The sequence below is a fragment of the Phalaenopsis equestris genome, unplaced genomic scaffold (genome assembly GCF_001263595.1).
Source record: "Phalaenopsis equestris unplaced genomic scaffold, ASM126359v1 Scaffold000730, whole genome shotgun sequence".
In the NCBI taxonomy this organism is placed as follows: domain Eukaryota; kingdom Viridiplantae; phylum Streptophyta; class Magnoliopsida; order Asparagales; family Orchidaceae; genus Phalaenopsis; species Phalaenopsis equestris.
Genome location: NW_018165170.1, coordinates 49,369 through 76,905, shown reverse-complemented (window position 1 = coordinate 76,905; position 27,537 = coordinate 49,369). Strand labels below are relative to the sequence as shown.

At 32.4% G+C, this 27,537-nt stretch overlaps 2 protein-coding genes across 5 annotated transcripts in view; one reads left to right on the top strand and one right to left on the bottom strand.

Moving 5' to 3' along the window:
* The first annotated feature begins 6 nt into the window (after window positions 1–6).
* On the top strand, window positions 7–2,947 carry LOC110030505 (serine hydroxymethyltransferase 4-like). The gene is made up of 4 exons (XM_020733243.1): window positions 7–730; window positions 1,313–1,703; window positions 1,810–1,911; window positions 2,526–2,947. Exons 1-4 carry the CDS (start codon window positions 53–55, stop codon window positions 2,768–2,770), a joined length of 1,416 nt encoding a protein of 471 aa, XP_020588902.1. The 5' UTR covers window positions 7–52; the 3' UTR covers window positions 2,771–2,947.
* A 4,630-nt stretch (window positions 2,948–7,577) lies between these two features.
* LOC110030503 (chaperone protein dnaJ A6, chloroplastic-like) overlaps window positions 7,578–27,537 on the bottom strand; it is a 39,295-nt gene continuing 19,335 nt past the window's right edge. For all 4 annotated transcript variants that reach the window (XM_020733241.1, XM_020733238.1, XM_020733239.1 and 1 more), the window contains exons 3-8: window positions 27,298–27,436; window positions 26,553–26,610; window positions 19,141–19,183; window positions 8,900–8,948; window positions 8,725–8,805; window positions 7,578–8,629 (exon numbers count right to left, since the gene is read on the bottom strand). In XM_020733241.1, the coding sequence (XP_020588900.1) occupies window positions 7,784–8,629; window positions 8,725–8,805; window positions 8,900–8,948; window positions 19,141–19,183; window positions 26,553–26,610; window positions 27,298–27,436 (1,216 nt within the window). In that variant the 3' untranslated portion in view covers window positions 7,578–7,783. The remainder of the gene's footprint in view (window positions 8,630–8,724; window positions 8,806–8,899; window positions 8,949–19,140; window positions 19,184–26,552; window positions 26,611–27,297; window positions 27,437–27,537) is intronic.

Genomic DNA, 27,537 nt, shown 5'->3' with positions numbered 1-27,537 from the left:
CCCCCCCCCCCCCCCGGCCGTTGGAAGCCCTATCCTCTCCATTTCTACGACAATGGAGTCCGTCGCCTCATGGGGCCTCACACCCCTCTCCTCTGTTGACCCCGAGATCCACGATCTCATCGAGAAGGAGAAACGCCGCCAGTGCCGCGGCATCGAGCTCATCGCCTCCGAGAACTTCACGTCCTTCGCCGTCATCGAGGCCCTTGGCAGCGCTCTAACCAACAAGTACTCCGAGGGCATGCCTGGTAACCGCTACTACGGGGGTAACGAGTTTATCGACGAGATCGAGAACCTCTGCCGCTCCCGCGCTCTCCAGGTCTTCCACCTTGATGCTGATAAATGGGGCGTCAATGTCCAACCCTATTCTGGCAGCCCCGCTAACTTTGCCGCTTACACCGCGCTTCTCAACCCTCATGATCGGATTATGGGGCTTGATCTGCCTTCTGGGGGCCATCTCACGCATGGATACTATACTGCTGGTGGGAAGAAGATTTCAGCCACTTCGATCTATTTCGAGAGTCTCCCTTATAAGGTGAATCCGACTACGGGTTTCTTGGACTATGATAGGCTTGAAGAGAAGGCTTTGGATTTCCGCCCCAAGCTCATTATCTGCGGTGGGAGCGCGTACCCGAGGGATTGGGATTATGGGCGGTTTAAGTCCATTGCGGACAAGTGCGGGGCGCTGCTACTCTGCGACATGGCTCACATCAGTGGCCTTGTCGCTGCCCAGGTACTTTGTTACCATGTTTCATTGGTTTTGTTGATTTCCACTGTTTTTATTGTGTTGTTTTTTGCTTGTTTTAACTAAAATTTCTGTCCAATTGGGATATTAGAGAATAATCTTTTTAAATTTACCAATTTATTAAATTTAAATTCCACAATTGAGCTGGAGATCTGATAATCTTGACTTGCGGTGGTGTTAACGGAAGAAATCATTTGTTCTTTCATAGTAAGTAACAGTTGTTATTGATAGGAATGCCTGCATGTTATAGAGAGAATGATCTTCGCGAATGATAATTTAAAATAAGATAGATCTGTCGTTCGGTTGACGTAGTCTGCTCAATTTTGGTTTTTCTATTTCATCTTTTTTTTTGTCACCTATTGCAATTGGATATCCAGAATGGTTAGTTTGGAGAGATCTATGCTTGTTTTAACTTAATTGAAGTAAAAATAATTAAAATCTTTTTTGCATATGACAATGTGTTGCCCTTTACTTATGGGCCGATTGATTCCACCAGCGGAGACCTTCATTTAATCGTTGCTTATAGTTTTTGTTTTCTATTTTCTTGTTTCATTTTCTTATTTGATACAGGAAGCTAATAATCCCTTTGAATACTGTGATATTGTCACCACTACAACCCACAAAAGCCTTCGAGGTCCAAGATCTGGTATGATTTTCTACAGAAAAGGCCCTAAGCCTCCCAAGAAGGGTCAGCCTGAGGATGCCGTTTATGATTTTGAAGACAAGGTCAACTTTGCTGTGTTCCCATCCCTCCAAGGTGGCCCTCACAATCACCAGATTGCTGCATTGGCTGTAGCCTTAAAGCAGGCCACTTTGCCTGGATTTAGGGCTTATGCTAAGCAGGTAAAGGCCAATGCTGCTGCACTTGGAAATCATTTGATGAGCAAGGGATACAATATTGTTACGGGTGGGACCGAAAATCACTTGATTCTTTGGGATTTGAGACCTCTTGGCTTAACTGGTATTGTCAAATTCCTCCTTTTGGATGTTGTGGCTGTTTGATTTTGTGAGATTGAAGATAGATTCTTTCATAAATGCCTATTTTTCTTTTTTTTCGTTCTTACCAGGTAATAAGGTGGAGAAGCTCTGTGATCTTTGCAACATAACACTCAACAAAAATGCTGTTTTTGGTGACAGCAGTGCTCTGGCTCCTGGAGGTGTCCGGATTGGTATAAATGTCAATTGCTTGTCTTCTCCGAATTCAACTGTTTTTGTGCAATTATACATGAAATTTATACTATCAGTCCTTTTGTTTTTCCTTTAAAACTGAAACAATGCTTAAAAATCTCACAATTATACATGAAATTTATAATATCAGTCTTTTTTTCCTTTAAAACTGAAACAATGCTTAAAAATCTAATTTTTATAATGGCGACCTAAGTTTTTTTTTCTTTAAGATTGGAAATGTTTGTATGTTTCAAAATGCATTTGCTTGTTGACAAAACTTATGTTCTTTTATGCACTTTACTTTTTGCATAGGCAAAGCCATATGTCTATGTTTTGAAATATTGTTGTGATTTACATACATATCACTCAGTTCTTATGTATTTACATATCTAACACCTAAACTTCAATTTTGACATACATTCCACCTTACCTATGCATTAAAAGGTGTATCTCACTTTTAAAAGTTAAAATGATGGTAATTTTTTGATGTGATATGAAATCTTTGGGTGGTATAAATATAAAAATTAAAGTTTATGCATTGGATACGAGGAAAACTACATTCGATTGCTTCAGTAGGCGACAAACTGACAACTCTCTTATAATTCCTATTTTGCAGGAGCGCCTGCAATGACATCCAGGGGATTGCTCGAGAAGGACTTTGAGCAAATCGGAGAGTTTCTCCACCAAGCGGTGAGCATCACCCTCAGCATCCAGAAGGAACACGGTAAGCTCCTGAAAGACTTCAATAAGGGCTTAGTGAACAACGAAGGCATCGATAACTTGAAGTCTGCTGTAGAGAAATTTTCTGCTTCATTCGATATGCCTGGATTTCATATTTCTGACATGAAATACAAGGACTAGGCTAATCTCTTCTACTTTTTTCTATTATAATAATATTCCAAGCCTATATTTTTTTGCCTCAATCTTATATTTAATCTTATATTTTAACGTTGTTTTCTGCTTGAAGAAATGGCCTGGAAAGGAAAAAAAAAACATTCAGTACTGTATTGAGAAATGAAAATTGTTGTTTATGTTGTAGTACTTGATTGATTTCTTGAACATGAATTTGATTTATGTGATTTGGAGACATCTTCTCTTTTCTTGTGTTGCTTTGGGTTATATTTTGTCTCATGCCTCTACATTATGTTTATATGATTCAAGAACTATTTGATTTCACCTTCGTCTGCTTCATGAACTTAGACGAAAGATGTTTTTTTTTTAATTCAAAGTTGTACTCTGATAGGTATATGCTGGAGCTTTATGTGAAATCATACTAGGTATTTTTATATTAATTAGATGCATTGCACTGGTAAGATTGCTTTTTACAAATTTAGCACCTAGGTGTTTTTTTGAGCTACTGAAGTCATTACAAATTTAATTAAGGATGAAAAATAGGGGTTGGGTTTTGCAGTGAATTTTGATGGTTGAGTGAGAATTTGAAGATTGGAGTGTTATATTTGTAATTGCTCCTAATATATACCCTAAAATTGGAGCATTTACATTCATGCCACATTCATTCAACAGTTATCATCCATTCAACGGTTATCATGATTTTTATTCCAAACGATGTTGTATGTATAGAGTCAAAGCAGGAGGGTAGTGCAAGAGGTGCAATTTTTACTTGTAAAAGTGGAGGATGAGTGATGGAGGGATGGATCTCGAAGCTCTTCTTTAGAATTATTCAAACTCATGTTGAGTCTATAGCTTCAATCGAAGCAAATAAGGGGAGAGAAAGGAAGGTTATGGAGATGAGGATGATGAATGATAAGTCAAAAAGGACTTGTAAAGTCAAAATGGTGATATGAATGTCAACTTTGATAATGTTGGTGGTAAATCCAGTCAAACTTATCAATTAAGATTAGGAAATAGGTTGAGTGGTTAAACTAGCTCAAGCATAAGTCCACAAATACCTAATACATGGAATGACTTGCCACATGAGGCCCAAACACAAGGATGGCATAACTCAAAAAATCTAATACAACAAAGCTTCATCATAAATTATGTCAAAAATTAAAAAGTTAATTGGGCATGCCCTGATTAGATGAGAAGATTTAGGGACAATTATTGATGATGGCGGCTATCAAAGTGGTTGTGATGACTTAATTAAGCTGCTCAAGTTTGTTCATAAACTTTAAACATTACTGTTCATAAAAATAAATGAATTTAACAACAGTTTTTTAATAAGTTGTAGTTGCTCCAAACAGGCTTGTATTCGGGCTGTCGTCATCTCTGGACCATTGCCACCTCGTAGTTGCCACCCATGGCAGAAACACTGTTTCCTGGCCGCCATGGTCGACCAATTGCCGTCGCCACTGCCGGAATGCCATAACTTGGCCTCCTCCGCGATCATTGTTGTCATTGCCATAGAACTACGGTCACCCAATCAACGTTGGGCCACCATCGTCGTGCCAAATTGCTAAAGTTGGGTCACCGCCGTCGTGCCAGTCCACTGTTATCTGGTTACCACTATCATCGTCGGTCCACTATCGTTGGTCCTCCGCCACGGCCGCTCCCTCAGTCAAGTTACCATCACTAGACCATTGACTCTCGGCCACAATGTTGGTCTATGATTGCGAAAGACCATTGACTCCCAACTGATGTTGAGCCACCACAGCCACTGCAGACCGCCATCATCATACCACCAAAGGCAGGTTGTACCATTGTTATCAGGGTGTCATCGCCATAGGATCACCATCACACGGTCAACATAGAGCCACTTCCATGCTAGATTGATCGTCAGTCCACCATCATTAAGCCATCGTCAAGGCGTTGTCATTGGAACATCGATGTATTGTCATATCACCATCGTTAGGCCATTGTCACAACTGGACCACCGAAATCAGACTGATATCAAGCCGCCACCACTGCAGTCAGGCCGCCATCACTTGGTTGTTGCCACTCTATCGAGCCCCCTTCAGTGAGCCATCGTGACCACTGAACCAATGAAAATCGACCAATGCCAAGCCACTGCCTCTGTCATCAAACCTCCATCGTTGTACTACCATTATCGTTTTGTACAACAGTTGCCAAGTACTGTTGCCATAAGACTACATTCACCCGATCGACATAGAGCCATCACTCAGACGACTATTACCGGGTTGTCATCACCATCATCAAGCTGTCATTGCAGAAACACTACCATCATCATAAGAGTCTCAAGATCGTTCGCTTAACAACTACATATATTGTGGTACACTATCGCCATCATAAGATCATAATCTTCCAACTGACGTTATGATGAAACCTTCCCGACAGTCACCAGTGATGCGGTATACTGTCACTATCACCATATCACATCTCCAAGCCGCCATTGTGCTCGATCATTGTCACTCTGTCATCGCAACTATTGTGGTACATCGTCACTATTGTCATTTCATCATCTCCAGATTTCCGTCAAGCAGCCATCACAGGAACACTACCATCTTCGCTGGGTCATTATCTCTCGACCCTCACTATCATCAAGTTATATCCGCCTATCAACCATTGTAGCACGATAAATTTTCGCTGCCACCATTGCTTGACCTCAATCATAGTTGTCGTCAGAGTATCAGTGCAAGACTAACGTCATTGCCACTGTTGGACCTCTAATGTCAAATCGTCATTATCAGATCGTGGTTGTGAAGCTATTACTACTAATGTTGCTAGAACATTGTTTTCTAGCTCCGATCATCATCAGTGATAATTAATCCAAATCATTATCATAGCCTATGTCGTCAGTCTTCCTTAATCGCAAGCGGGTCACTATCACTTCTCAATACTTTCTCCCTTTTGTAATACTATATTTTGTTGATTAAGGGTAGATTATGTCTTATAACATACATATAAATTGTGAAATCATTTCAACTGGACGATGCCCCGTTATATTTTCTCGTTTAGAATTTATATACAGAAACCTGTAATGTCCCCTCTATCAACTCTTCTTTTATCTTTGTATCTATTGAATTTTTGTACAATTCTAATACTTTAATATATCTCTATCATCTCAAATTGTCCTAGCATGCAGCAAAGTCAGTGTTAAACTTTTAACCATTGCTTCTAATTTTGTAAAAAAAAAAATACAATCATGATTTAACTAACCACTCGCTCTAGCTCGATCGATTGACATTTGAATCGGCTATATGGCTGCCTTTATTTATTTATTTATTGCTTGTATATATATATATATATTAGATCGATTTTTACTTGAATTGAAGTTAATGAGCCATACCAAAATCAATAAGATTATATCCAGCAAGCTTTTAATCACCTTTGAGTTAAAATCAAATTAAATAATTTTGAAGCAATTTTAAGCTGAAAAATGATCAACTCAAAATCTAATCATTAACTGACCTAAACTAATGACACAATGACAACAATTCCTAAGAAAACTCAGTTCATATCAGGGCTGTTAAAAAAATTCGTTCACAAACAGCTCGTGTTCAATTCATTCGTCAAGTAAATATGACAAACACGAATAAATTTTTTTAGCTCGATTTATAAATGTGCGGAACAAAAACAAAAGTTTATTAGTTCGTATTCGGGTCAATTTAAATCGAATGAAAAATAAATAATATAAATATAATATTTATACATTGCATTTATATTTTGTAATATAAAATATATTAAATTATATTAAAATTTAAATGATTTTACCTAGTTCTGTAAATAAAAAAACAAATTATTTATATATTAGATATGTAAATGCATAAAAATTAAATGGTACGCATGAAAATACTAAAAAAAATTACTCTCAAATCTAAACCATACGCTAAGCAACCATCCTCACTAAAAGCACCGTCGTTTAATCCCACAAGGCACAATTCTAAAAAGGAACTTCACCGATTCTGTATAAAAAAAATGAATCTCTTTAATGCAAGCCACTTCAAGTTGAAGGTAGTTTTTAAATAATAATTTAATTATATAATTAAAATAATAAATTATTATTTCAAGCCGAACCAAACCAAATATAGTTTAATTCGAACAAACAAATTTTAATCGAGCCGACCACAAACAAACAAATTCATGAACCATTTCAAACACGAGCCCAACACGAATAAAGTAAAAAAAAAAATCAAACGAGTCAAACACGAGCAAACTTTAAGCTCCCTCAAATTCGACTCATTTACACCCCTACTTTACATCTATACATAGCTTATATATATATATTTTTTTCATGTACGCATAGCAGTTAATATTATTGCAGCTACTATTTATAAAATAGTACATTAAGTTACGCCCATATTAGCAATAAAATCCTATTAAACTGCACTCTAGAAGAATGCCCTCCGTCTCTTCCATAATTCAAGTGTTCTGGTGGCATTCACATACACGCCACACAATTCTCATATATTTACATATCTAACACCCAGACATTGATATTTACATGCATAAAAAACATATCGCTATTACCAACTTTTCAAAAATGAAATACACATTTACATGCATAGGTTTATAACACCAAAGTCTTGTAAATATAAATGTCAAAGACCTATTGGATATGTAAATACATAAGAGTTGTGTGGTAAATATGTAAATAACCCAAAATTTCTAAAGGAATCGATGCAATAAGTGAACATTCACCCCTACAATATACGGACCATAACACAAGAATAAAATTAAAAAATTAAAAAATCCTCTTACACTCTTTGCTTGATCACCAGCTACAATCTCAATAAGTTAGTTTTAAAATTAAAAAATTAAAAAATCCACTTACACTCTTCGCTTGATCACCAGCTACAATCTCAATAAGTTAGTTTATACAACAAATACCTATCAATATTTCATGCACGGCCTTTGATAGACTTCAAAACTAATTGTGATATAATCTTCATATATCCTAAGAGCTAAGAACTGCAATAGCAATATATAACCATGGTAAAGGCCTCTGAAAACTTACTATCTCCTGCTGTTTGCAGTTTTAGCTTTGCTGAGACTGGCAAGTTCTTCAATTAGCTTCTTCTCTTCGCCACTCAACCTTTTTGGAATCTCTACCTGCACCCGGACCAACTCATCCCCCCGAGTGTTCGGCTTGCCCAAATAAGGAACCCCCTTCTTTGACATCACCAGCGTTGTTCCTGGCTGAGTCCCCGCCGGAATCTTCAGATCGACAGTCCCGTCGACTGTCGGAACATTGATCGTAGTTCCAAGAATGGCATCGATGTACGATACCTTGCACGTATATAGAATGTTGTTGCCATCCCTCTTTAGCACGGGGTCAGAGAGAACCTCGATGAAGACGTAAAGATCGCCGGGCGGACCGCCCCTTCGTCCGGCATTTCCCTCGGACCGTACTCTGAGCCGGCTACCGGAGTCAACTCCGGCCGGAACTTTCAAACTGATTCGCTTGCTCTTTCTCACGCGTCCGTCACCGCCACAAGTACCGCATGGGGTAGAGGATTCGCCAGTACCGCTGCATGTGGAACAAGTCATGACCTGCTGGAAAACACCGAGAGGTGTCCTTGCGGAAGAGATGACCTGGCCTTGACCGCCACAAGTGATGCACTTGGATGGCTTCGTGCCGGGTTTCGCTCCTGATCCATCGCAGGTGCCACAGCTCTCAAGCCGAGTTATCTCGATCTCCTTCTCGACACCAAAGATGGCTTCTTTGAAGTTCAGGACGATATTATAGCTCTCATCGTCCCCTTGTGTAGGACGATTGCGTGAAGCCCTGCTTCCCATGCCACCCATTCCACCCATACCTTCGAATAATGACTCGAATAGATCGAATGGGTTGCTGAAATCCTGCATTCAAGGAGACAAATAGGCTTATGAAGAAGGAATATGAATTAAAGAGACAGATAAAGATAATTATAATTTATTTTATCAGAGGAACTCACCCCCATGCCTGCACCAACACCTTTAAGACCAGCTTCTCCATATTTGTCATAAATAGATCGTTTCTCATCATCTGACAAAACCTGAAAAGTAGGATTATGTTATAAAAGAAATTCTGAGAGCACAGAATTAATACAATGGAACTTGCTTGAACTAAAGCTGAGACGTGAGACGGACCTCATATGCATTGCTAATCTCTTTGAACTTCTGTTCCGCAATTGGTTCTCTAAGCAAAGATGGCAATAGAAAAAGTTAGTCGTAATGAAGTTCCAATGTGAACAGTTTGTGTGAGGTCTTTTGTTGTGATGGGAAAGAGCAGATAACAACAAACATATATTGTTAGAAATTAGATTGAAATTCAATTTGCTTGGAGGCTGTTTGTGATCATTTTTGTTTAATGTTTTCTATTTTTTATTTTTATTTTATTTTACTTATATTTTGATTTCCAATAAAAATGTTTGGCATAATTGATTAAGATACGGTTGTTTTTTGAAAACATTCAAAATACTTCAAAGTTATCTTTAGTATTTCCAAAAATATACTAATTTACTTTTAGAAACAAAAAAATTATAACATATAAAAAACAAACTAAACAAACGTGTTCTTAACAACAAAAGAGAAAATGTAAACAAAAAATAAAATAAAATTGGTCCCAAAAAAGGCCTTCGTGATTAACAAATCTTGATTTCAAATAACCCAAACTGAAGCACTCTCAAAGAGTACAGTCGAGCTTATACATGACTTCTGATGCTTCAAATGGCCATTCATATTTTGTTTCATCTGTATTTTTTGCTAATATCTTCTTTCAATCCTTTGCATTGTCATGAGAAAATTTTCTTAAAGAACAGATAGATAATTCTTCTTTTTTTTATGACAAATTGAAAAATAGCAATAGCAACGGCCAGATTACCTTCGACCAGAGAATGGTACTGCTTTTGGCATTGAAATTTATGGTTTTATTAAACATAATATACACATTTGTAATGTCATCAAAGCTCTATTTCTAGTTCACAAATCCATTAACAGCGACTTTTGATGAAATATATCATAATGGATCACAATTCTTCATTAGCATGCTAAAACGTTTAAAAATATTCATATAAAGAATCCATCGAGCTGAGTGACCGCAAACAATCACTATGGATATTGTTAACATCGAGAAGTATATCAAAAAAGTTTATCATGGAGCATCTGAGTGACCGCAAACAATCACTATGGATATTGTTACTATCACAAGCACTCATGTCAATGATTTTTACCAAAATCATTCGTATTTACTAATATGAAGCATGCATCTACAATAAAATCATTCTTATTTACTGACATATAATTCTGTCTTGCCTCTTTCGAGGTTCAATGGTTGAGACTCATCCACTTCTGAATATATGCATGTCTTCTAACCATGATGCATGATAAATAATAAGAATGATGAATTTTGAAAAAATCAGTAGAAATTGAATGAAATTTTTATTCAAATCGAGCTCGCAAAGTAGATAATATAATTAACCAGTCAAATCTAGCTCTAATCAAACTTAAACGGGTCAACCCTAAATTGAATTAGAATGTAAATGAATATAAATGTATGCATAATACATATAAATATGTAGGTTTATATGTATTTGGATTTAAATTTATGTATATATGCAACAATAATTTTATATAGACTAATATATTGATCTTGGGTTGAGATATAGAAGATTTTTGCAAGAGTTGTCTGTGACAAAAATTTAGACATTCTATGAAGGAATTAAGTGTTCTTGGGTTCTTCTCCTAACCCATCCAAAAAGGAGATTGGTGTGGGTGGTGGGAGAGCGAGAGACACGGCAACTTTGCCTTTTTAACCCGCATTCTAGGATTTTTTGGGCTTGTATGATAAGCCAAAGAGGAACGAGGATTAAGAAAAGTCACTTTGGCGTGAAAGATTTTTTGGGCTTGTATGATAAGCCAAAGAGAAGGAACGAGGATTAAGAAAAGTCACTTTGGCGTGAATGTGTGTCTTATGTAATACACACACACATACATGTATGTATGTGTATGTATGCATATGTATACATATGTAAGTATGCAGGTATGTATATGTATATACATACCTATGTATATACATAAATAAAATATGTATACATAGTAGGAGTTGCACTATAATAGTATATGCGTAATTATAGATAAGTATTTGAAAGATAATATCATAAAAATTAATAGAATTGAAAATAAAATTATAACTGTTACGATTGTTGTTGATATTAAGATTTTTAATGTTATAAGTGCTTATGCTCCTCAAATAAGTTTAAATATAAGTTCTAAAAGAAAATTCTGGAATGACCTAAAAAAATTAATACAAATGATACATCTTGATGAAAGAATTTTTATTAAAGGAGATTTAAATGAATATGTTGGTAAATTGATGAAAGATTTAAGAAATAATCACGGTGGCTTTGGTTTTTGAATGATTAATGAAGAAGATAGAATCATATTAAATTTTGTTCTAACATATGATTTTGTTATTGTTAATCATGACATGAATCTTTTAGATCTTTGTGTAAATACTAGTACATCCCCTAGAAGCGACGCGATGTATGACCTGGATATAGAGAAAAGTGTGCAAGAGTCACTACACCGGCGCCCGGGTATAGTGTCAAATAAGCAAAGGTTCTCATAATATGGACAGATGCAGGTAAAAAAGTCAGCATGTGAAACTAATATTAGGACAAGAGCTTGGAATATATGAACTCTCACAGAAAAATTAATGAAATTTGTTGATATTATGATTCATAAAAAAATAAATATCTTATGTTTTCAAGAAACTAAATGAATTGGGGATAAGACTAAAAAGAAAGATAACATGGGTTTTAAACTTGTATTCTAATAGGAGTCGCATTAGAAATTGTGTAGGCGTAATTATAGATAAAAATTTAAAAGATAATATTATAAAAATTAATAGAATAAGACATAATTATAGCCTTTAAGATTGTTGTTGATACTAAAATTTTTAATATTATAAGTGCTGCTTTTCCTCTAGTAGATTTGAATATGGGTTCTTAAGAAAATTATGGAAAGATCTAGAAGAATAAATACAAATGATATCTCTTAATGAAATATTTTTTATTGAAAAAGATTTAAATGGACATGTTGGAAAAGAGATGAAAATTTTTAAAAATATTCATTGTGATTACTGTTTTGGAGTGATTAATGAAGAAGGAAAATTCATATTAGATTTTGTTTTAGCTTATCGTTTTGTTATTGTTAATACTTTATTTAAGAAAAGAGATGAGCATATTATTAGTTATAAGAATTGATCTAATAAAACATAAATTAAAATTATTTTCTTATGTTAATTATTTTCTTATGAGAAAAATAGATCATCGAAAATATAAATATTGTAAAGTCATTCTAAGAGAAAATTTAAGTACTCAATATCGATTATTAGTTCAATATTTTAAGATGAATAGTTGTAAGATAAAATAATAGAGATCATTGTCATAGAGTTAGATGGGGGCACCTAAAAGACAAATAAAATTATTTTTATAAAACTTTAAGATTTCAAGTTTTGAGATCTTCATAAAGAAGTAAATTATATATGGGATAAAGTAACAAACACTAATAAATAAGTGACAAAAAAAGTACTTGAAAAATCAAAACAAAATGTTTATATAACTAAAAATAGTTGGTGAAATAATAATGTGCAAGAAAAGAAAAAATATAAGAAGTGATATAAAAATTGATTTAAATGTAAAGCTTAGAGGATGAGAAAAATATAAGATGAACTGTAGGGAATCTAAGAGAACAATTTGTGAAGTTAAAAATTCTAGTTTTAGTAATCTTTATAAGAGATTACATACTAAAGAAAATGATATATATATATATATATATGTGTGTGTGTGTGTGTGTGTGTGTGTGTGTGTGTGTTTATAAACTAGCCAAACAAAGAAAAAAAGTAAATATTTAATTCAAATAAAGTGTATTAAAGATGAAAAATAAAAAAAAACATTTTTTTTAGAAAAATATATTCAACATAGATGATTGAAATAGTTTGATAAACGTGTCAATAAAGTTTATAATGACTGAAATAGTTTGATAAACGTGTCAATAAAGTTTATAAAAATATGAACGATCTTAGTTATCTTAATATCGTTAATAATACAAAAATGCTTCATTTTTATATTCGCATTAGCAAAAAAGAAGTCGATGAGACTTTAAAAAAATCAATGATGAAAAATCAATAGCACTTGATGATATCCCAATTGAAGTGTGAAAATATTTAAGAGATTTAAGAGTTTCTTGGCTTAATAAACTCTTTAATATTATTTTATACACTAAAAAGATTCGTAAAGAATGAAGGAAGAGTATTTTGGTTCACATTTTTAAGAATAAAGGGGATGCACAAGAGTATGCAAATTACAAAAGAATTAAACTGATGTGTCATACTTCAAAATTATGGGAGAGGGTAATTAAATGTAGGTTAAGACCTGATACAAAGATTTCTCATAATCAGTTTGGATTTATGACGGGTAGTTCTACTATGGAAGCTATACATTTATTGAGAGGTTTGAAGAAGAAGTATAGGAGAATAAGGAGGATCTGTGTATAATTTTTATTGATTTTAAAAAAAACTTACGATAAGGTTCCAAGAGAAGTCCTTTGAAGAGTTAGAAAAAAAAGGTGTTGAGATGACATATATTTGAGTCATTAAAGATTGTATGCTAAAGTTGTTACTTTTGTTCGAACATAAGGAGGACTGTCCAACTATTTTCCTATTTCAGTTGAATTACAATAGGGATCGACAACCCATATCCTTTTGCTTTAATTATGGATGCTCTTACTCGACATTCACAAAAGGATGTAACTTGGTGCATTTGGCTGATGATATCCTTCTTGTGGATAAGAATAGAGAAAGAGTTTGGGAAAAAATTGAATTATAGATGTCTACATTGGAGTTTAAAGGCCTCTGCTTGAGTAGAACTTAACTGAATACATGGAATGTAATTTTAGTAGCAGTAGTTCTAGTAGCAGAGTTGTAACTATGGGTGATTAAATCATTAAAAGGTGCAAACATTTGAGATATCTTGGTTTATTGTTCAAAGTGATGGTGATATAGATGGTGATGATATTAATAGAATTCAAATTGGTTGGTTGAAATGGAGGAATGCATTGGGCTTATTGTGTGATAGAAAAGTATCGCTTACATTGAAAGAAAAATTTTATAAGATGGTGAAACCTGCAATGCTCTGTGGAGCAGAATGTTGGTGTTTAAAAGAGAATGATTAAACAAAGTTAAGTGTCGTTGAGATAAGAATGCTTAGGTGGATGAGTGGTTTGACACTTAGAGACAAAATGTGAAATGAATATATCCATGATAGGGTTGGTGTAGCTCCAATGACAGAGAAGATTAGAGAGTATCATCTTAGATGGTTTGGCCAGATTGAATGTCGATCATCTGATGATCAGGTTAGGAGATTAGATGTTTTAGATTCGACTTATACTAAGAAAGAAATAAAAATCATACTACTTAAGTTGTTAATTATAATAATAACAATGATAATAGCAATTAAAATTTCAAACAAATGAATATAAATGTTTCAAGTTAGATAATACATTACAGTTAATAGAAAATAATATATAATTGAATGAACTATCAAGCACAATTAAATGTTAGAATGGCTAAATAAATTTGAAAATATTCTATCAAAAACATCGAAGAAATCGATAAGACAAAGCTCCTCCAAGTACAACTCCAATTATGTAGTCATAGGATGGCGCAACAGCAATATAGAAGTTTAAAATTAGAAAAAACAAGGGTAGTGGAATTTTGAAATAGTAGAGGGGCAAGCAACTAACAAGTAGGGCCGCAAACAAACTAAGCGGGGTCAGCGTTTATTAAGAGCATGTTCAAGCTCGTCTCAAGCTTGATTCGATCTTTTAAGACACAAGCTCGTTTATAAATAAATTGGCTCGAGCTTCATTTGAACTTGAGCTAAGAGATTATCAAGCTTATTAATAAGCAACTCGTTTAATAAAATAAATGGATCATAATTGATTTTAATCAAGCCTTATTCGAGTTTTATACAAACAACTTGTTGGGAAAAATAAACAAGTCATATCTCATAATGCTCGATACTATCAACAAGTGCGACGAGGTTTTCAAAGACCCATTCTTAAGTAAATTTTGACTTAACTAAGATCGCTTAGTTCTTAATCTTATAAATTGATCAATGAAATGAAGTTCAAATATTTCAACTATAAAATCGAGTAGTATATTTTCGGTAAAAGGACAACCTAAATAGAATATAGTTGGATTCGAAAATTCAGAATAATAAAAAGCAATATTTTTATAAAGTACTAAATTGGAAGATGAATACAAGTTAATAATTGTAACCATAAAACAATTTTTTTTAACTTAGCTTATCATACAAGTTATTTAGTATTTTACAAATTATAGCTTACAAAAATAACATATTAAATAATAATATTATAAGCTTAGTGAGGAAGGAACTTATAAGAATGAATCTAATAAAACACAAATTGATTATTTTCTTGTGAGAAGAATTGATCGTAGAGATGATAAAGATTGTAAGGTCATTCTAAGTAAAAGTTTAGGTATTCAACATCGATTATTGATTTTGTATTTTATGATGAAGAGCCAGAGGATGAAAATACAACAAAATATTAGCATAAAATTATATGAGAGCACTTAAAAATAAATAAATTTTTTTATGTGTAAACTTCAAGATCCTAAGATTTGGGTTGTTCGAGAAGAAAAGTTACAAAAGATGTACTTGGAGAATCAAAAGAAAATATTTTATAAATAAAAATAGTTGGTGGTGGAATAATAATATGAAAAAAAACATAAAACTCAACAAATTTTATTATAAAAACTGGTTTAAATGTAAAAAACTTAAAGAATTGAGAAAAAATTAAGGTGGTCCTTGGAGAGTATAAAAGAGCAATTTGTGATGCTAAAAATTCTATTTTTAGTAATCATTATAATAGATTAGATATTAAATGGAGCCAAAGATATATGTATAAACTAGCCAAACAAAGAAATAAAAAAAGGAAAGATTTAGGGTCCTTTTGGGGCAACTTTGAAGTTGTTACAAAAAAAAAAGCGTTGATATCTGTGATGATTATTACAAATTTATTTTAATTTCAAAATGCAGACCACACTTTAACAGGTAAGGTTGAAAGACAGATTTATACCACAAAAATTTCTAGAAAGTAGCAAGAAAACAAATCTTCAAATAAAATTGTTGTGGCGGTTTGAAAAGCAAAACAACCAAAAAACTGTTCCAAACGGACCCTTACTTCAAGTAAAGTGATTAAAGATGAAAATTGAAATACTTTTCTTAGACGTGGAGATTCAACATGAGCGAAATATTTTGAAAAACTTTTCAATGAAGATTTTGGAAATACGATCAATTTTAGTGATCTTAATATCGTTAATAATAATAAAATTTTTCATTTTCATAATTGTATTAGTAAAATTGAGGTTGAAGAAGCTTTAATGAAAATGATATGCGGAAAATCATTAGGATATAATGGTATTCCACCAAAACCGTAGAAATATTTAGGAGACTTGAGAATTTCTTGGCTTACTAAACTTTTTTATATTATTTTAAAAACTAAAAGTTTGTCAGAGGAGTAGAGGATGAGTATTTTGATCCCTATTTAATAATAAAAAAAGAGGATGCACAAGAGTGTGCAAATTATACAGGAATTAAATTAATGTGTCATACTTTAAAATTATGAAACATAGTAATTGAACATAGGTTAAGACGTAATACAAAGATTTCTCAAAAGTAGCTTGGATTTATGTCAGGCAAGTCTACAATGGAAGTAGGACTGTGAATTTAGCTCAAGGACTATTAATCGGTCAAAAAATGATTCGAATTTTGGCTCGAATCAAGAACAGAACAACATAAATGAGCCAAGATACAAGCTCAAATTTGGATCAAATTTTTTTCGAGCCCGCTACAACTCGGTTCGAAATTAAATCATTAACAACCTTAGTGATATTAGGGCTGTGAATTTAGCAAATTTAACTCGAAGATTGTTAATCACATAAAAATTGATTCAAATTTTGACTCGAATTGAGATCAGATTAAAATAAATGAGCCGAGCTACAAGCCAAAATTTTGGATAGAATTTTTTTAGACAATTTTGAGAAACTTTAGCTAGGCTCGAAATCGGATCGTTAACGACCCTAAAAGGAAGCTATACATTTATTGAGAGGTTTGATGAAGAGGTAGAGTAAGAAATATCTACATATGACTTTTATTGATTTTTTTAAAAAAATTATGATAAGGTTCTAAGAGAAGTGCTTTGGAAAGTTCTAAAAAACAAGTGTTGATATAAATTATATTCAAGTCATTAAAGATATTTATATTAGAGTTTTTACGTGTTAGAAGGAAGATCAACCAAACATTTTTCTATTAAAGTTGGATTACATAAGGGATCGGCTTTCCAGCCCATATCTTTTTGCTTTAGTTATGGATGTTCTTACTAGACATTTACATGAGGATGTACCTTGGCGCATATTTTCCATTGATGGTATCCTTCTGGTGGATAAGACTGGAGAAAGAGTTCAGGAAAAATTGAATTATGGAGATCAACATTAGAGTCTAAAAGATTTTGTTTGACTAGATCTCAAATTGAATACATGGAATGTAATTTTAATAGTAATAGAAATACATTGATTTACGGAGATCAAGTCATTAAAAGGAGTAAACATTTTAGATATTTCAATTCTATTGTTTAAAGCATTGTTGATATAGATGGGGATGTTATTAGTAGAATTCAAGTTGGATGGTTGAAGTGGAGGAATGTATCAGGCCTATTGTGTGAAGAAAAGTACCGCTTAGACTTAAAAGGAAAATTTTATAAGATGGTGGTGAGACCTACAATGTTTTATTGCACAGATGCACAGAATGTTGGCCAATGTTGGCCTATAAAAGAAAGCATAAAACAAAGTTAAGTGTTGCTAAAATGAGAATGCTTATGTGAATGAGTGGATTTACAGTTAAAGACAAATGACAAATGAATATATCCTTGAAAGGGTTGGTGTAGCTCCAGTGGCAGACAAGATTAGAGAGTTATCTTAGAAGGTTCAGTCAAATTAAATGTTAATCATCTTATGATACAATTAGATGAGTAAATGTTTTAGATTTGACTTATGTTAAGAGAGGCAGAGATAGACTAAAAAGACTTGGGCATGTTGTACAAAAAATGATCTTAATTTATTAGAATTAAATGAAAATATGACACTCAATAGAACACAATGGAGTAAATGGATTCATGTAGCCGACCCCACTTAGTGGGATAAAGGCTTGTTATTGTTGAGCCTAAAAATAAACATTTTAACAATATTTTTCATGAATGAGTTATAATTAAGATCTAATCAAGCCTTAATGCGCTTGTTCAAGAACTTTAAATAATATTATTCATGAGCATAAATTGACCTGATAACAAGTTATTCAAACTTGTTCATTTAGTGATTAAGTAATTATGAAAGTGTTCAAGCTTGTTTGACTAGTTAACCAAACGATCATGAACGAGCTTTAATTGAGTCGAGCTGAGTAGCTTATCTAATGCTCAATTCATTTGCGGCCATACTAATATTAAATGTAAATAGTATTTTCATTGTTATGTGATGAAAAAATTTGAAGACCAAACGATCATGAACGAGCTTTAATTGAGTCAAGCTGAGTAGCTTGTCTAATGCTCAATTCATTTGCGGCCATACTAATATAAATGTAAATGGTATTTTCATTGTTATGTGATGAAAAAATTTGAAGAGTATAAAGCATAAAATACATTTTAAGGGATCAAAACAAACAAGATTTTGGATAGTATTTTGACCTTTAACCATACATTGAAGATTCGATCAATAGAAAAATTTGAACACACCATTCTTAAAATAGTGGGAAATTCAAAAAACAAGTAAAATTACTGAACAAAATATCACAAGCACCCAAAAAACATGGATCAAAATGCAATTTTCTAAGAAGGCATGATCTATTTGTTAACCTTAATATGATGCATTCTATTTTTAATTATAGTTTACAGCATCTCTCTTTTGTAAATGTGTTAAAATTCATCAGGGTCAGGATTAAACTGAATTTTTAACCGCATCTAACAAGGAGAAAATTGAACTCTTCAAATAATAAGTCCATGGTCTACAATGGAACTCTATTTTAAATTTATATATACTGTTTGCTACACGAAGTAGCTTCAGAACAAGCAGGTTACCAAAGAGGGCTATTTTCATGTAGATATATAAGCAAATGTCAAAAGGACAAGCATAGTTTTCTCGGGAAAAATATAGCAAGTGCAGATAAAGTAATAATTACAAACCCTTTTGAGGATGGAGAATGCTAACTATCTAGCTAAGCAACAAAAAAATTCACATAAACTCAAATTTGACTTACTTGTTCACATCAGGATGATAGTTCCTGGCTAACTTCCGATATGCTGCACACCCGAAAAAAACAATGATGAATATTGAGATCAAAATACATGCATGATAGTTTATAGCCAGCTTAATCAACAAGCAAAAACAGACTATTAAAACTAGCCATGAATCATTTAAAAAAAAAATTGATTTTGTAAGCCTCCCAAAAGGGCCAGGATCAATATTACAATGACATTAATAATGAAACCCATCAATGAAACTTGAATTTCTAAGTTTGCTCGAATATGAAAGTGGGTAAATCATCTACACTAATTTTTAAGTCATTTAACCTGGCATTCATTAAGGAGGTTGTTCATCCACATGATCACTTTAAATTTTTATGGCTTGTATGTTTTCAATTTTCTTCATCATCTCATCAAATAAAAGTAGGTTATAAAATCCCTATAAATATCCATTAGAATACATACTGACATTTTAGAAATTTCATTACTTGTTACACATCATTTGCAAGATTTGCACAATTTATTTAATTTCCATAAAGTGATTCGTAAATTAATTGTATACAATTAAAAATCTGTTGATGGTGTGAAAAGAGTCATATGGAATTCAAAATAAAAGATAAAGTAATGGTACCTAAATCCTAAAAGGCTTATTACAGAAACCATTAAGATATTAGCTAGTAAGAAAGATGGGGCCATACAAAATCATACAATACACTAGGACAAATACTCGTGAAATGAAAATTTAGAGAAGCTCTAGAAGCATTCTAAAATTAAATATATCTAAATTGACTTAATTTCATGAACATATTGCTAATATTGTAGATTCCTCTAATTTCAACCCTTAAGTGTGCATTCACATGCACCAACTCAACAGACGAATCCAGTCATCTTATTCCAAAAATTATCATGTGTCTAAAATTGATGGTAAATATCACAGCTTTCTTATAACTTGAGATGAAAATTTTACTTGTGATGATTTATGATTTACTAGTAGGAGGCACAAGTTTGACCTTATTTACATTACAAATATCAAATATTTAAAGCAAGGTTGAATGATACAAATTAGAAATTATGACCTCTAATTCTCAAGAAATTTTCTGAAAGCCATTAATTTGTGCCGTCTAGGAAAATCAGAAGTCAGCTAATTAATAGTCCCAGGATTTCAAAAGGAATTCGTCGATTGCTACAATCTCAAAGCCACACTAAGAAATTGATTATTGCTACAATCCCAGTAGCCTTGACATGCAAAACTTGCATACAATGAATTGTGAAAACTTTAGTTTTACATTTGATGATATAAATGGTGAGCAAAATTGGAAAATAAGAATTGATTCCTCTATTTGATGCTAGAATAATTGGTATGTATTGTTTTATTACATTTAAAAGGTTTCTGAGCAATTTCTTATTTTGAACCTTCATGGTCATGTGAAAATCAACAAACATTGAGCAATCAATTAAAATCCCAAGTAGAGCTATCAAAAAAGCTCGTTGTTCGCGAACAGCTCATGTTCGCCTCGTTCATTAAGTAAACGAACCGAACACGAACAAGTTTTTAAAGCTCAAATTGTAAACAAGCCGAACATGTACAGCTATTTGTTCGCTCGTGTTTGACTCGTTTTAGCTCGAAATAAAAAAAAATGTATAACTATTTATATAACAACATATTACATATATTATTTATATAATAATATATTATATATATTTATATCTAAATTTAAATCATAACATCTCATGTGATAATGAGGTTAATACCATCTTTTGTATACATTTGGTTTAGGTTCGAGTCACACACTTTACATCTATTTTTTTTCAATTTAATTATAACGAGCCAATTTCGAGCCGAACACGGGTCGAACACGAACACGAATATTTAAATCGAGTTGAACATGAACACACTGTTCATGAGCCAATTTCGGACACGAGCCGATTTCGAACACGAGTTATTTCGAACGAGCCGAACACGAGCCAAGCCTGAGCTCGCTCAAGCTCGGCTCGTTTACAGCCCTAATCCCAAGTATCTTCAATTTGTGAGAGCATATTATTGAAAATGCATATCCTTAGAGCGCATTGTAGGTCATGATTGTTGCATCTGAGAGCAAATTTCATTGTGTCAATATGAGTTCTAAATTTTCTTTTGGTTGAGATTACCACTGTTTTTGCGATTAATTTCTTTAGTGGTTGATAAGTGCACATAATTAAAGTTTTGTCAAGTACTATGTCTTGCATTACATTTTGTAGTGTGAATCTTGATTGTTGTAAAAATTTTATATATGCATACTATTTTTCTTGTTACATTTTAGGTTTCTACAACCATTATATTATCAAGTGAAGTAAAAGAATTGAATTGTTGCTTACGCATTTAAGATGAATTATGTTTGCTAAAGTTAAAATTTGGAACTATGGATAAGGATTTTTTTTGTTTCCAATATAAATATAATCTTAAATTGCATTAATAAATCCTAGACCCTTAAACATAATATATAAGTTGATGAACTGGTACAAGTACGGCAACAAAAAATTACTAAAGAGATGGTGCAAATGAGGAAAGAGTAAGGTAGATGGAAAGAAAAGCGACAAAGGATGGGTAAATGAAAAAGTGTGCAAGTTAAATCAAACAACTTGAAATTCCCAACAATGCTCCACCATATCTGAAAGATTTCCCTCCCACTCTCATTTTTCTTAAAAAAAGAGCGCAATATAATATGTTTGTGGCACACACTTTACCATATCCACCAGCATCCCCTTCCAAGTATTTATTTATATATGTGAATTCTATGAAATAATTAAAAGCCCGTCACACATTAAAAATCCAAATTAATGCTAAGAAAATAAATTGTGATCTATAAAGCACAACGCCATACTCACAATGTTAAAAAGATTATAAAGAGAAGTAATAAAGGGTTAGTATAAGAGCAAGAAAATCTAAAATCTATTTTAGATGAAACCTTAATAAAATGGTATATGAGTAGTCCTGTTCTATTCCAAAAGCGACTATTTGGTCTTTGAAACGTGATCTTAATCTGGAATGAAATTTCCTTTACATGTGAAAAGTGTCAAGGCTTATCAAAATAAAAAAATAGCCAAATGCTCGAAAACTTACTGCTTAAGATATGGAGTGCCCGAAAGTCAATATTTCAAAGTTCAAAAAGAGAATGTCATGATCAAAAGAATATAATGAATACAGAATTAAGTCCAATAAATTTTTCTATAGTTAGTGTCATGCTAAAAAATCTGAATTTTGGCTGGAGCTTATAAAAAATTGGAGAAATTGGGCCTATGAATCATGATTTTAAAAATCAAACCGGATTAAAAAGATTTAATTGATTCAATTGTGAATCAATTCTCTAGCTAGTTTGTTCTCAGTCTAAATCCATTTTTGCACATAACTGGCTAATGAACCATTGAACCAGCCAAGTTTTCAAAAAATCATCTGATTCTAATATTGATCAAATTTTAAAATTTTGAATTGATCGAATGACTCAAAAAAAAAGATTTAGATTAAAAATAAAGAAAATGATTTATAAAATCTCGAAATTTTGATTTGATTTAAAATCATATTCAAAATATTCAAGAGAGAAATTTCCTGAATTAAAATATTGTACATTAAATTGATGAAAATATCATTATTGTATCAATATAACAACATTGAAAATATTTTAAATAACTTGAATATTTATTATGACATCCACTTCAACCCCCTGATTTAATCTTTAATTGGATCGTTTAACCCTAAATCTCTCCTTCCAATTTAATGTCTAGTACGTCTTTTAAAACTTTGCTATGAATCCCAATCTGCTTACCTAAAGAAAAGCAACTGTTGATGCCAAAAAATTATTCATAGTTCAAAAAGTGTTAAGATAGTTTCCTTGTTAAACTAAACTTTTGCGGTGGTGCTGCGTGCGATAAAAATGCCATATTTGAATTTTGAAGCAGTGACATCAGATACAAGGATTAAAAAAAAAAAGAAAAAAGAAAGATCATATGGAAGATTTTGATGCAAAGGAAAAAACCCAGGTGATAATAATGTTGGAAGTTTAACCCATGCAGATTTGCCACTTGGCTGCCTTTTTGTCAACATGGAATTACAGGTTTCTACACTTACCATTTTCTTTTTGCTGCAGCTGATATTTTCTTTAAATAACTAGATTCTGCTGCAGTGTTTACTTCCTGGATTGTAATGCATAATTTTTTGCTTATTTCCAGCACACGTAGGGTGTCCAGCTACAATTAATAGTGTCCTCTTTAACTTCTTTACATTCTAATTTATTTCATAAACTAACTCATGTCGAAAAAAAGCAGCATCAAACACTCTTTTCGCAATTTGTGTAAGTAAAGTTTAATTTAGGTGTATTTGAAGAATTTCCTTTCTTGTTGTATTTCTCTAACATTATATATATTTATGTACCAGTTAATTGATGAATAAAGCAATAAAGAATTGTTCTCCTCCCTCTGTCTCAGATTCTCTTCAAGGACTAATAACCTTCTTTCCTTCTTTTTCACGGCGTCATGGTAAGGTTGTTCTCATCTTATGTTCAAACATTTGTATAACCAAATACGTTATGGAATCTGGAGAGAAATCCTCCACGTCGATACTCACCTCTAATCGAAACATTCTCATCCCTCAACTCTCAAATGCGTTGGCAGCTTAATCAGGATCATAGGTCACAAGTTAAAAGGCCAGAATTATCGTCAATGATCATAATGTTGTATCACAAGTTGTCAGATCCCTCATTCTCAGCGGCCATGTTCCCAAATATTTTTTAGCTTGTGGTTGTACTGACTACAGCCTTTCTCAAAAATAGAATGCCCTCTTGTATTCTCAACTTCTCAAACCTATTTCCAGCCTCTAAAAAGTCCATCCCAAAACAGAGTTCATCTCCAGTCTTCTCCTAAAAATCATTGGATACTCATCCTATGCCTACATTCGTCCAAATAATAAAAGCAAGCTGGATCTCAAAACTATCAATTTCATTTTTGTTGGGCATTCCAAACAAAAAGCTACAAATACTACTGTCGTACAACTAAATACTCCATGCATATAACCTTCCTTGAACAACAACCACTACTTCCCGAACTTGATATTCACAAGGGGGATCTTACCAAAGAGAGTCAATTTAAAAATCTTATTACTGAAATTCCTATCACTAATTCCTTTCGACATTCACAAAAAACCACAAAAATCCTGTTACCAATTTGTCTTCCCTTCCTTTCACGCAATAACATGACACAGGCTCTAGAAGGAAGCAATAACATGGTCATCCTGCATACCAAAGCAACACACAGAGTCAGAACTTAATCCAATCTCAGTTGGAACACCACAAGATGACAGGGATATTGAACCCTGAATAGTGAACCCTTTGTGAAGGCCTTGAAAAATCTATTGCATTAAGAATACGTGAAAGTAGTTACACCAATTATCCTATCCACACTTTCATCTCCTATGCTAATCTCTCACCTACAATTTAAGTTTTCATCAGATATCTCACTCAAGAACAAGTTCCTAAATTCATCCATGATTCCATCAACATTCCTAAATGGAAAACAGTTTTCATGCAGGCTCCAAAGAAAAACAAAATTTGGGAAAGCTCAAATCTACACCCAATAAAGAACCACTTGGATGTTGATGGTTATTTATTAGGGTTTAGGGTTTAGGGTTTAGCTTGATGATGATTTAAACACGAAACCCTGAACCCTAAACCCTAAACCCTAAACCCTAAATTATTTTTTGCCATCTCCCAAAAAATACAAACGGTGCTTGTCCAATTATGTTGCCTCCATGTGACCACAGCGAGCAACTGCCCAACAAACCCTACCATGCCCGTGATAATATGCATACAATTTAAAATTCAAAAAATCAATATAAAATTGTTTAGTTCTCCAAATATGACCATGTAAAAATTTCAAATCAATCTGCAATTCAATAATGACAATTTCATATCTTATACAATATTACATCTATCACAACAGTACCATCTAAAATATATTATTGATGTTACTTCAATATCAATATGATTTTTCAGTTTATGCGCACGAGTACCTTAGCATCTCCAACTAGTATAATAATGAGGTGAACTCTATCATTAAAATGCACATATAAGTATTCATATAGATCATTTTATTTGCATTTCAAATATCATTCCAAATCTTTCTAAAATTAATTTTATATAATGTAAGACAAGTAGTTGAAAACATAACAAGAAATTCATCTTGTTCACTTCAACATAATCAATCTATTTCATAGCAAAAATGAATCATAAACGAATTCTCAACAACAGTTAACTAGATAACTAGCAATATTCATTCATGCATTTGATTTAGAAGATGCAATAAAATTATCATAACTTAGAAACTTGACTGCTCATCTCAATATCCGACAATTTGATTTTTCGTCATTTTATTCTTTAGACTTTGTTTCCTTCAATTTGACACATAATAATGTAAAGGATAATTTATTTTAGTTATACATATTTTCTTTTATTATAAGTTGATTCCCTTTATTCAAAATAAGTACCCTTCTATTATTTAATTATATAAATAAACATTATGTTTTGAATCATCTATTTTCTTTATAAACATAGTATTATTATTAACTTACAAAAAGTGATTATACTACTAAAGTCATATATAATTTTATATTTATAGATAATAGCATACCCTACTATATATATGTATATGCATTGCATTAATTAATCTATATTATATTTAATAAAAAAATTATTACTCTAGTTTAAAATTTTAATATTTTACATTTTATGAGGTATAATAATTATAGGATTTATCTTACTAAAATGTCTTGCTATATAATTTAAAATTTATCAATTATTTGTTTAAATTTAATAATTTCTATTAATAACCTAGAGGTGCAAAAACTTAAATTTAAGTTTATCTTCATATCTTATTATTTCTTCGTTAATCAGTTTATTTTAATTTTATTTAAAATATTATTAACCATTTAATATTAATTTTATTTTTTTAGGTTATAATATATATACATTTTATTTATTTATTATTATTTTTCTTCATCCTCACCAATAAAATTAATAACTTATGTAAGAAATCACACACAAATTAAACTGTTAACCTTATTTTATTTAGGCCGCTCAAATTGGATTGAATAGCACGCAAGTGATCTCCTTGGACCTTTCAGTGAATTATTTCACAGTTTAACCATAGAAATTTATATGTATATAAGAGGCTTCAAATCATATGGCGAAACAACTGGGTGATTTTGTAGACCTCTAGCTCCTATAGACCAGTCAACATCAAGAAGGTTTAGAGTTTGTTTTAGACCATCTCTAAAATCTCGACATCAAAATATAGTTGGAGTCAATGACTCAATTGCTTAAATAAAGCTGCGAACCATATAAATAGATGCTGGAATAAAAATGAATATGTCGAAAATTTGCAAAAAAAAAAAAGAACTTACCGCTTTTTATTTCAGATTTTGAGGCATTCTTGGACACTCCAAGTACAGAGTAGTAATCCTACATAAAGAAAAGTCATCAGCATTTTGAAAAACCCCCAAATATCATTTTTTAGTTTTCTGTAACCCATTCTTATGAAAGTAACTTTTTATTTCAGATATTAATTTTGGCTTAGTGTACATTTTTTCTCATACCACTCGGCTACAAAATTGTAGTTTTTTTTCGTACCTAAATATTTCTTTTTCAAATCATCTCAGTTATTCTCTATCACTTGCACTAAGATGCATTTACTAAATTTTTCTCTCTAATATAGCTATTTAGCATACTATCCAAATTATTTACCTTTTTACATCATTTTAAATACAAACTCCGTTCTTTATTTGGATTACCCTATGATAAACATTATTGAAATTATATAATTACTATCCTTCTGAATCTCTCAAGTAAAACTTGTAAGAAATTATCCGTCCTCCTTAGTGGAAATCATGTATTTCGCTCCTCGAAAACTCCATAGTCAATACGAGTTCTCCTTATCCTATGCTATAGCCATCCTGCATATCTCTTTCCATGAGTCTTTGAAATTACTACCTAGACTACGAATTATCTAGAAATACTAAGTATAACTTTATGTAGTTTAATTACAGACTGCCCGATAAATTGTTAAGTATCACAAATTTATAAAAGCTCATGAACAAGAATTAATATGAGATGAATAATAGAGGAACATGGAGTATGACTGGCACTCACTGCATCGGCTCTAACAGTAAGCCTGGCACCTCTTCGTTGGCAATTATTTTGCAACAGTCCATTGTTAAATAGAGAAGAAGGTACTTTGGCGAAGAAATCTGAAAAAGTTGATGCAAAATAGTTTTTCTTGGCCAAGGCGCTGCACATGTAGCATAGCAAGTAAAAAAAAGGAAATAATTTACAAAAAAATTTAGTATGGCAAATCCTTTCCAAACCTATTAACTAGGAGGATAAGTTACA

What these genes read in the sequence shown, in the direction of transcription:
- LOC110030505 (XM_020733243.1), top strand. Translation starts at nt 53, where the DNA reads ATGGAGTCCGTCGCCTCATGGGGCCTCACACCCCTCTCCTCTGTTGAC. An exon ending in GAGACCTCTTGGCTTAACTG is followed by an intron (nt 1,704 to 1,809) that starts GTATTGTCAAAT and finishes CGTTCTTACCAG; the next exon opens with GTAATAAGGTGGAGAAGCTC. An exon ending in TCCTGGAGGTGTCCGGATTG is followed by an intron (nt 1,912 to 2,525) that starts GTATAAATGTCA and finishes CCTATTTTGCAG; the next exon opens with GAGCGCCTGCAATGACATCC.